Source organism: Mesoplodon mirus (assembly GCF_964341445.2).
Source record: "Mesoplodon mirus genome assembly, chromosome: 6".
Classification (NCBI taxonomy): Eukaryota; Metazoa; Chordata; class Mammalia; order Artiodactyla; family Ziphiidae; genus Mesoplodon; species Mesoplodon mirus.
Genome location: NC_138982.1, coordinates 131,538,709 through 131,550,621, shown reverse-complemented (window position 1 = coordinate 131,550,621; position 11,913 = coordinate 131,538,709). Strand labels below are relative to the sequence as shown.

The following is an 11,913-nucleotide window of genomic DNA, read 5'->3' as shown; positions in this document are numbered from 1 at the left end:
GACTTGACCGCTTTTTTGGCACTTCCAAATACAACTAAGAGCAAATTCTGACTCGGGTTAACCCATCCCAACTTGTAGCATAAATTGAGGTTAAGAAAGAGACAAAATACAGACTGAGAGTTTTGATCTATGTTTAATGAAAAAGAAGTTACAGGAATAGAAATGGACATAAAACAAAGAGATCAATTTGGCAAAATATGGTGATAGATAGAACAAGGGAAAAATCATTTTAATCTTAAATTTACTCATATATTCTTATTAGTTATCATTGATCCAAAACATCTCCTTAAATCCAAAACAGAGTAATAGTTAGAATTTTACTGTCCAAATTACTGGGCTGTTTTCATGGGAACTCACCAAAGTAATGTCCAAACAATACTTTTCCATTTCTCCCAGAACACACACAAGCAAAGGCAGAGATGTTTATCACGAGGCAACGTGGCATGGAGAAAATGCAGCCTTATCAGTTTTTTATTACAACAGCAAGTTAGCACTGGCAAATGTGCTTCTGGCACAAACATGCTTTCTGCTAATATTTTCATGAGAAAGCTTTTATGATATGCAACCATTTATTCTTAGTACAATCAATCATTTGGGGATTAAACCTAACTCTGGTGAACATAAATATATTTGGAGAAGTTTCTGACAGTTCAGGTTAGAGCACCGTAGAAATATTAAAGATGTGAAATTTTAAAATACACAGATATGAAACTGCAGTGAGCATCTTACTAGTTTGTTTCATGGCTGAATTCTGTTCATGATTCTTAGTAGAATCAGTCAATGTTCTATTTCTATCATTTTCTACCTGGATCTACAGTATGATCATATCTTGTTAAATAAGAAAAAAAATATCTTTGGAAACGAATTATGATCTCTGAAAACATCTGGTAATAGGTTTGTTTTAATTACCTTATGTAAAATAAAATAACCCTTCTCTCAAACTATATCAGGCAAGCATTAAACTCATTAGTATAGACGTCGGCCATGTGGGTAATAAGGAGAAGCAATAGATTTTACTCACTATCCCTTTAAAATAAAAATCTTTTGGCCAGTGCATAGCAGCCACCAACCTCTTATGCTCACATTGAATAATTTCAAGTTAGGACGAGCCCTGTCTCTTCTGATACTGTATTCTAAGTTTCTCCAGTTGTTCTATACATTGCGTCTGGGCCAGCTTCAATGTCCGATTCTCCTCCGTCAATGCCTCAAATTCCCGAGCCAGCTGAGCGGCATCCAGCTTCTCCTTTTCTGCCTGATCCAGCTTGGCAATGAGCTCCTTTCTGAAGATTCAGGGGGGCAGGTGAGGAAGAAGCATAAAATGTAATGCAAACAAATTAAATTATACAGCAACAGCATAATGGATGTCGAATATGTCATTTTACTTTTCTAAATTTTACCCATCTCTGCTTGCCTCCAATGAATTACTTTTATTTTTCCAACTTCACAAATGTTAGATGCCTTTATTTTATTCCAGTACCTCGTCTGGATATATCCAAAATATTAAACATATACCAACGCAGATATAGAGAACAAATGTACGGATACCAAGGGGGAAGGGGGGAATCAGATGAATAGGGAGATGGGGATTGACATATATCCACTATTGATACTATGTAGAAAATAGATAACTAAAGAGAACCTACTGTACAGCACAGGAAACTCTACTCAATGCTCTGTGGTGACCTAAATGGGGAGGAAATCTAAAAAAGAGGGGATATAAATACACATAAAGCTGATTCACTTTGCTGTACAGTGGAAATTAACACAGCATTGTAAAGCAAATATACTCCAATTAAAAATAAATAAATAAATAGAAATAAAATAAACATATACCAGAAAAAGCTCAATAAGTCCTTTGACAGTCAAAAGGGGTGATCTTTTAAAGAGTACAACAAATTATAAAAAATATGACTACTTTGTAGGAAAAAAACAGAAAAATTTGTGTATAATTTAAGATGCTATTGTCTTATGGGTAGGTGAATCATAGTTTGTCCCTTACCTAAGTTTTGTCCTTCAAATACAGTTATTATCTTCTTTTGTTTTCTATTTCTGAGTTTAACAAATCTTTACTAGGCAAAGTAACAAATCTTTAGGAAGAAATTACAGTTGCCTCCTGCAGATATTATTGTCCATGTCTTTCCCTAGCCCTTATATATATCTTGTCGCCCTAACTAACAAAGCAATATCTCTACATTTGGTGCTGACCTGACTCCTGAATTTAGGAAGCAAGCTAAGGTTATTGGAGGGAACTTGTAGTGATAACGCCTAAAACAATAAATATTTTTAAATAATTCATTGATGTAAATACACATAATAAGGGGCTAAAGATTTGCAGTCTATATTTAGATTTAATAAACATGACAACCCGAAAGAGGTCCACTCCCCTTATATGTGTCAGTTAATCCTAAACTAGACTTAACTGAATTTTCCTTTGCCTCAACATAAGGGTATGTCATATTTCTTTCTCCTCTGTATGTGAAAGTGCAGAGACCTGGAAGACCACTTGAACCAAATGATTAAACTTGACATCATTAGTAATGAGACCAATAGACGCCCCATGCATCACAAAAGACACAACATCTTTTCTGTGGTATTCCTGCCAAAAAAATGCACACATCAGACAACCTCAAATTGAGGGAAACGTTACAAAAACATTTGAAGCCTGTATGCTTCAAAATGTTAAAACTGCTTCACATTTAGAAAAACTAAAGAGAAATGGCAATGAAATGCAATGTGCAATTCTGGATTGGAAAAAAAAAAGCTGTGAAGGACATTATTGGGAAAGCAATGCAATTTAAATATGGCCTGTGAATTAGATAATACTACTGTATCAATGCTAAATTTCTTAATTTTAATTATTGTATTGATGTCAAGTGAGAGAATGTCCTTGTTCTTAGAAAATACTCACTGAAGTATTTAGGGCAATGGAGCATTATATATATATATATATATATATATATATATATATATATACATATATATAATTGTATATGTGCATGTGATATAGATAGATGGATAGACACCCCATCTCTCTAAGAGAGAAAGAGAGAGAGAGTCCCAGTAGTATGTAGTTTTGGGAGAGGGAGAATAAAACATAACTGGGGAAATTCTTAATAATTAATGAATGAAGTAAAGGAAGTATGGGGGTTCTTTTTACCATTTCTGTAACTTTTCTGTAAATTTGAAACTATCACACAGTTGCCCCAGGAAAAGGATAAAAAGCAAATCAGAATAGAAGTTCTAGTATTTTCTTCCTGCATTCAACAGACTGCTTTGTGTACCCAATTTGGTGACCACTGAGCAAAACCAGGCACTGGAAAGAAAGTGCCTAACAGGGACAAAGGGGAGATAATCTGGAACATTCATATGCATATACACAAGGTTCCTTTGGGCTCTATTGATCTTTGAATCTTCCATAGCATTTGGAATATAAAGGCTCCCAGAGATAAATTAGAAGTTTGGGATTAACATATACACACTACCATATATAAAATAGATAAGCAACAAGGACCTACTATATGGCATAGGGAACTATACTCAATATCTTGTAATAACCTATAATAGAAAAGAATCTGAAAAAGAATTTATATATATATATATATATATATATATATATATATATATATATATGTTTGTATAAAACTGGATCACTTTGCCATACACCTGAAACTAACACAACCTTGTAAATTAACTATACTTCAATTTTTAAAAATGGTTTAAAAAAAGAATATAGGGAATTCCCTGGTGGTCCAGTGTTTAGGACTCCACTCTTCCACTGCAGGGGGAATGGGTTTGATCCCTGGTCAGATTCAGTGCGGCCAAAGGGGAAAAAAAAAGAATATAAAGTCTCTCAATAAATACTTATTGAATAAATATAATTGAAGAGTAAGGTACCTCAGAGACAACGTATATTTTAAAGATGAGGAAACAGAAACTCAAAGTGCTTAATATAAATGGAAAAAGTCACACACCTAATAAGAAACAGCCATGAATCGAACCTATCCTTCGGATTAAATGCTTAAGGTTCTTTGCCTCTAAACATAGTTTAAGCAATAAATGTCAATAATTAAATATTAGTAAAGTTTCTTACATAACTATCTTAAAGAAATTGATTAGTAAAACTTATGTAAGTAAAAAGAGACATGCCTCTAAATCCCTCATCCATCAGATCATCTACTCCTGTTCTTTTCTCCCTTTCAAATGAACTGTGTCACACAAATAATAGCTACTGTCCAGGCTCCATATCTGACCACAGTTAAAATTCCTGAGGATATCTGTTATTAGTTTTGACTAGCAGGGAAAATAAATCACAGATTTTACAACTAAAAGGAAGGGTCATGATTGTCTAATCCAATTTTCTTGCATTGGAGAAAGTCAATAATAATTTCTTCCTTACTGGAATCAAGAAGACTCAATTGATAGGTTTCTAAATTAATTTCATGTATTTGATAAGCAGTTACACATCTATTTAATGAATACTGTCAAAACGTCCTTTGCCTCCTGTCCAAGACCTATTTATATAGACAAATTGATGCTCATTCATTAGCAATTCATAATGAAACCCCAGAACATCAACCTACAAAGATAATCTTGTAAATAGATGATCTGGGGAGCAAGTCAATATGTATAATTGGCTAGAATGTGGTCCTGCCTTTGATTTCTTGTTTATCATTTCCCTTCAGTGTAATATGATAAAGGTGTAGAAGACCATCATTACAGGAATCTTATTTATACCATAGTTTTCCAGATGATGTACCTCAACAGTAAAAAGGTCATAACCTTGGGTCTGCCATAGATCATCTGCTGGCCCCATCCTAAGCCACATGCCTGGAAAAGTTTTTATTTGCTAAAACAAATGGGGGAAGGGGAAATCCAAGTGAGTCGGTAAAGAGAACTTTAAAACTTTCTGCAAACTAATTTCAAAATTAAGGAGATTCTTTATGTTGTAGGAGGTTGGGAAATTGATTCATCATTAGTACAAGTATTTCTCTGTTTCTGGAAAGACCAGAACTCTTGGAACTTTCTAAGTTAACTAAAGACTTTTATTTGGAAAAGACAAAATCCTAGGCAGTTTAGCCCCCAGGAGCTAAAGTGTTTTGAATAATAATGTAACAAAGGGTCTTCCCTGGTGGCGCAGTGGTTAAAAATCCACCTGCCAATGCAGGGGACATGAGTTCGAGCCCTGGTCCAGGAAGATCCCACATGCCGCAGAGCAACTAAGCCCGTGCGCCACAACTACTGAGCCTGTGCTTTAGAGCCCCGAGCCACTACTACTGAAGCCCACGCACCTACAGCCTGTTCTTCTCAACAAGAGAAGCCACCGCAATGAGAAGCCCACACACCACAACGAAGAGTAGCCCCCACTCGCCACAACTACAGAACACCTGCATGCAGCAACGAAGACCCAATGCAGCCAAAAATTAATAAAATAAAATTAATTTAAAAAATAATAGTGTAATAAAATACTATCTTCATCATAGGGAGAATTTTAGCTTAAATAGTGATTTAGATTGTACTGTTAGTGGTTCTTGAAAGATGTGTGTTCTAGCACCAACATTTATACCCAGGAGAGGAGTAGATGCTTCAAGATGACAAAAAGGATGTGAAAGTCCACCTTCATCTTATGCAGGTGGAGGAACAATAAATGGTATTGAAATGGAATTTCCAAAACACAGTCTAGACTTTGGTATTGAAGCCCTACAAATGAATGATGCAGGAAAAATAAATTTACCATATCCTCTGGGAGCCAAAGGGCAACACCTTACCTTTGCAGGAAGAAGTAAGATTTGCTCTAGAGTTTCTCGGCCTTGGCACAATTGATCTTTTGGGCCAACTCTTTGTTGTTGGTGGCTGTCCCAGACATTGGCCTTATAGAAGGTTTAGCAGTATCCTTGGCCTCTACTCTCTAGATGTCAGTAGCACCTCCCCTCACCCCACATCATCACAACCAAAAATGTCTCTAGACATCACCAATGTCCTGGGGGTAGGAGGTTGAGGAATCAGCCTAGTTAAGAACCCCTACTCTATAGGAAATGGAGATTTCTACCATCAATCACCCAAAAAAGAGTTAAATTCTGGGTTAGGAATAAGGGGAAAGGCAAAAGGTTTTCCTTGTTCTGTTTTTTGTTTGTTTCCTTATTTTAATTAATTAAGTAATTTTATTAAAGTATAGTTGCTGTACAATATTATATAAGTTACAGGTGTACAATACAGTGATTCACAAATTTTAAAGGTTATACTCCGTTTATAGTTATTATAAAATATTGGCTATATTCCCTGTGTTGTACAATATATCCTTGTAGCTTATTTTATACCTAATAGTTTGTAGCTCTTACGCGCCTACCTCTACACTGCCCCTCCCCTTTCCCACTCTTCACTAGTAACCACTAGTTTATTCTCTATATCTGCTAGTCTGCTTCTTTTTTGTTATATTCTCTAGTTTGTTGTATCTTTTAAATTTCACATATAAGTGATATCATCAGTATTTATCTTTCTCTTAGACATAGACTTTTAAATAACTATGATTAATATATTCAAGAAATAGAAGAACAGATGATATATTTCAATAGAAGACTGGAGTCTACAAAAAAAATCAACAGAATACATTAATGGAAAAATTAGATGAATTCCAAGTAGAATCTAGAGTTTGTTAATAGTAATATATCAATGTCAGTTTCTTAGTTTCGACAAATGTACCATGGTAATGTAACATGCTAACGACGGGGGAAACTGGCTGAGGGAAAAATGTTTCTTCATTCTGCTCCCCTAAAGATTGGAGTTTCTTTCCTTAGCAAGGGAGACAAAATTAAAGGCACTCTCACTGAAGAGAGGTAAATATTCTGTCCCTTTGAATGTGGTTCCAGGCAGAGAGGATTAGGTGGAGAGATACCTGGGAATGAGATTCCAGTTAAAAGACTGGACTGCCTATAATTAGGTATAAAAGGCCCAAATCATTATGACTGGGGCATAAATGGAAAGTGTAATCTCACAGTCTAATGAAATCTGGTATATTGGGATTCCACATAAAACTAAATCCTGAAACAAAAGAATCCCCTTGTCCACACGGGGAGGGGGAAGGGTAAACTGGGATGAAGTGAGAGAGTGGCATGGATATAGATACACTATCAAATGTAAAATAGATAGCTAGTGGGAAGCAGCTGCATAGCACAGGGAGATCAGCTCCGTGCTTTGTGACCACCTAGAGGGGTGGAATAGGGAGGGTGGGAGGGAGACGCAAGAGGGAGGAGATATGGGGATATATGTATATGTATAGCTGATCCACCTTGCTATAAAGCAGAAACTAACACATGATTGTAAAGCAATTATACTCCAATAAAGATGTTAAAAAAAAAATCCCCTTGTCCACACCTCTGCCTCTGAGTGAAGAGCCAAGACAGTTCTTCGGTCCTTCTACTCATTCACTTGACAAGTATTTGTTGAAATCCTATTGCAAACTAAGCCCTGTCCTCAATTCTCGATAGACTAGTTAGTCTCGGGGAGTGTATCTCCACTGTTGGAAAATGAACTCAAAACCTATAAATTACACAAAAGGCATCTTATCCATATTCGACATCTTAGGAAAGAGGATAGAACTTTCCACACATTACTACATACCCTGCAAACACTTGTGGAGAAATAACTCAATTTACTGTTTCTTTATGACAGTGGAAACCTGCTTTCTGAGGGCTGTGTAAAGATTTAAGAAAAAATGTGCCTAGAATAAAAAAGTGAGGTTTGGTTTTCAATGTTTTCTAACTGTGGTATCGTTTTACAAAGAAAATTGTACCCTGAAGTGAATCAAATAGAATACATAAAATTGAACTTCCCCTGTTTGGCCCTTGTACAGGACCCCGCCCCCCATCACCCTCACCACCTCCAATCTCTGAGAGGTTTCCTAGAACACAGTTTAAAAGCTTCTGCCTTCAGGAATGCCCATAAAGAAATAAATGTTTCTGATTAATAATAAAAACCTCTTGTTGGAAATTTCAGGATAAAGTAAATACCATGACTAAAAACAAATCAGAATAGGGCTATCTCTAGACTATGCCTTTACAAATTAATTATGCTCCCTTTTCCCCCATCCTGATATGTTCCCCTCAATGAGATGTTGCTCCCTCAATCATCATTTTATGTATCTTAAAAAAGGCATGAAAACACAGGTCTTATACTGATTGTGGTACTCTCATATGAAAACACTTTTCTAATGTTTTGCAACTAAAATTATATACAACATTTTTTAACTCAATAATAAAAAGACAAATAACTCAATTTAAAATTGGGCAAAGGATCTGAATGGACATTTCTCTAAGAGTCATAGAAATGCCAAATAGCACATGAAAAGATGTTCAACATTTTTAGCTATCAGGGAAGTGTAAATGAAAACTACAAAGAAACATCATTTTCCACCCACTAGCATAGCCATAATCAAAAAGACATAATAGGTATTGGCAAAATGTGGAGAAATTGGAAACTTCATACATTTCTGATGGAAATATAAAATGGTGCAGCCACTTTAGGAACAGTCTGGCAGCTCCTCAGAAGGTTACACATTGGGTTACCATATGACTCAGTAATTCTACTCTTAGGTACACACCCAAGTGAATCAAAAAGATACCTCCACACAAACACTTATACATAAATGTTTGTAGCAGCATTATTCATAATAGCCAAAAGTACAGACAACCCAAATGTCTATCAACTGACAAATGGATAAATAAAATGTGGTATAACCATATAATGGAACATTATTTGACAATAAAAAGGAATGAAGCACAGTCATACCTCATTTTATTGCACTTTGCTTTATTGTGCTGCGCAGATATTGTGTTTTTTTACAAATTGAAGATTTTTGGCAACCCTGCATTGAGCAAGTCTGTTGGCACAATTTTTCCATGTCTCTGTGTCACATTTTGGTAATTCTTACAATATTTCAAACTTCTTCATTATTATTATATTTGTAATGGTGATCTGTGATCAGTGATCTTTGATGTTATTGTTGGGAAAAGACCACAATTCGCTGAAGGCTCAAATGATGATTAGCATTTTTTAGCAATAAAGTGTTTTTTAATTAAAGTATATATGTTTTTTTAGACATAATGCTATTGCACACTTAATAGATTACAGTATAGTGTAAACATAACTTTTGTATTCACTGGGAAACCAAAAAATTTGTGTGACTCTCTGTTGTAATACTCGCTTTATTGTAGTGGTCTGGAACCGAACCTGCAGTACCTCTGAGGTCTGCCTGCACTGATGCATGCCATAGCAAGGATGAACCTGGAAAATATTATGCTAAGTGAAAGAAGCCAGTCACAAAAGACCACATACCGCATGATTCCATTTATCTCAAGTATCCAGAATAGGCAAATACATAGAGACAGAAAGTAGGCTAGTGGTTGCCAGTAGCCAGTGGGAGGGAATGGGGAGTGACCACTCAGGGGTACAAGGTTTGTTTCTGGGGAGATGAAAATGTTCTAAAATCGTGATGGTGGTTTCACAGCTCTGTGAGTCCACTGAAAACCACTGAATTATTTTTTAAGCCACTGAATTATTTCTTTTAAGTTATATAACATTTTTCAACCTGACTTTTCTAAGATTTTATCTTTTTCTGACAGTCTAAGTCAATCTTTTACACACCAGAGCACCTCGCACAATTTTTCATATATAGAGCAGAAGAGTGGTCTCTCCTCTGAACAAGATAAAACACAAAGCAAGTTTTACTAATTGTAAATCTATTTGTAGAACTAATTATAGTTTAACCATATATTTTTAAAACTGCCAAACAATTCAGTGATAAATAGCAAATGCCATAAAATATCTGGATCTCACTTCCATTTCATTGGAAGTTTCCATTACATACACAAAACCTATATGTGATCTATAAATATGCTTATAATATTTATTGAAAAAAGTATGTATACATTTTATGTTACTATATTAGCAATTATATAAAAATACCTATTCACACCCAAAAGGCCTAGAAAAAATAGGCAAAAATTACAGCAGGAGTTCTGTAAATATGTCAGAATTCTTGGTAAATTTTTAAAGCTTTCAATAAAATTGTCATTGTTTTCAGTTGAGAAGAGAAAAATTTCCAATGAAAGTAAGAACAAGCTTTTTGTATATCACTCGTCAATAAGCCAGAAGCTATTCTTTAAATTAACTTCATCCCATGCTGAATTTGTAATCCCAGAAAATGTTTGACTCTCTTTATCCACCCAACAGACATGATTTAAAAATTTAAAACAATAGTTATAATCAACTCTTCTCCTCTCCCCTTTGAGAAGTCTCCCAAACTAGGTCCAGGGAGACCCCCTCTGGAGATGAGAGAGAAGTTCAGCTTAACCTGTGCCCACATGGCTCCAATATTCAAAAACTCTCTTTTAAAATACCTGATTTAGTGACTCTCTGTGTGTCCAGAGTATGCTAGCCAATCACTGGAAGCAACATAATCAGCCACACTTTATTAAATGATGAGGAAGAAATTCTCATCCAAATCATCAAAAAAATGGAGAGTGAATTTATTTGGGTCAAATCCATTTGGCCGAATTTATCTTGCTTGAACACAAAGACTGTTCAGGAAAATACCTGTTGTAAAATGAATTTCTGCTTCAGTAAAGTGTTAATGAAAACACGGATCACCCATAACCCTTGGAGGACTAAGTTCATTTATTTATAGATATAAAATATAACCCTACTTTGAATTTTAACAATTTATCTTAGCAATTCTTTATTGCTGATATTGACTCCATATTTTAAATACAGACCATACAAATTACAAATTTTAAAAATGCATACATGGAGGATATAACAGTTTCCTATCATCAGCTACTGTAAATCACCCCTATTCGTATTTTACCCTATGTGCAGCTCCTTATTCAGTGATTAGAATCCAAAGAGATGTTAAAGGGTATCCAGGTCTGCAGAGAACTATACATAGTCAGAAAGGACAGAAACTTCAGTGGGTAACTATTGATAATGCCCACAAAAAGTGTCCAAAGAATCATTCCAGTGAATTTTCCTTCACCCAGGAAAAGCACTGATCACTGTGGGATGGTTGGGCTAGGGACACAGGCTAAACTCTTTTCAAGGATAGCATTTGGACAGGTGAAGAGGAAGGAGGGAGACTCTATACTGAGAGCCTGGTGTGAGCAAGGGCACCGAAGTGGGAAAAGTGAATAGGTCAACGTAGCTGAAGACGAAGGATGAGCTAGAACATTCTGCAGAGGTGCTAAGGCCTGAGGTAGATCTTTCAATCCAGGCCAAGCACTGGGTGCCCTTCTCTAGCAATAGGAAACCATAGGCAGGGAAAGCAATTACAGTATTACATTGATCAAGATTTGAAGTAACAAGTCCTGATCCCAAATGGCAGAAGTGGGAATGAAGAAAAGGAATTTGAGAGACTTTATAAAAAAGAAAGGAAAAAAAATCAAAGAATTTGGTCTTTGTCTCACATCTAGTCACTTATGAGGAAGAAAAGAAAAAAAAAAAAGACAACATCATGGTTTCAAGAAAACTCCAAAGTTCAAAGAGTTTTAAGGAGGAAGTAAGATTAGTTTTGCAGAAACAGCAGGGATATATTTTAATAAAAGAGCAGATGAATCACTCTCATATTGTTATCCTATTGTATTTTTTAATGCAATCTACAAAAATATGAACTTACAAAATATATAATTTAGTGGGTAAGTCTTGCATTGCCCCCACCCAAAAAAGCTACATATGGGGCTAATTTAAATAACACTGTACTTCCAGTCTAAAGTGTTTACAAATAAATATATAATCACCTGGGGCTTTTTTTCCTGTCACAACACCACAGTTCACATACACACATGCACACACACACACACGTACACTCACTGGAAGATACCTTTATAGGCTATTGATTATACAAGCCCTCCTTTAACTTAACCACTG

General features: G+C 35.5%; 1 protein-coding gene across 1 annotated transcript in view; it reads right to left on the bottom strand.

The window, feature by feature from the left end:
* Nucleotides 1–1,099: 1,099 nt before the first annotated feature.
* The window catches only part of MAP3K7CL (MAP3K7 C-terminal like), a gene marked incomplete at its 3' end in the record, with an annotated part of 37,021 nt that continues 26,207 nt past the window's right edge, over nt 1,100–11,913 (bottom strand). The window contains exon 4 of the mRNA XM_082625668.1: nt 1,100–1,280. Within this exon, the coding sequence (XP_082481794.1) occupies nt 1,100–1,280 (181 nt within the window). The remainder of the gene's footprint in view (nt 1,281–11,913) is intronic.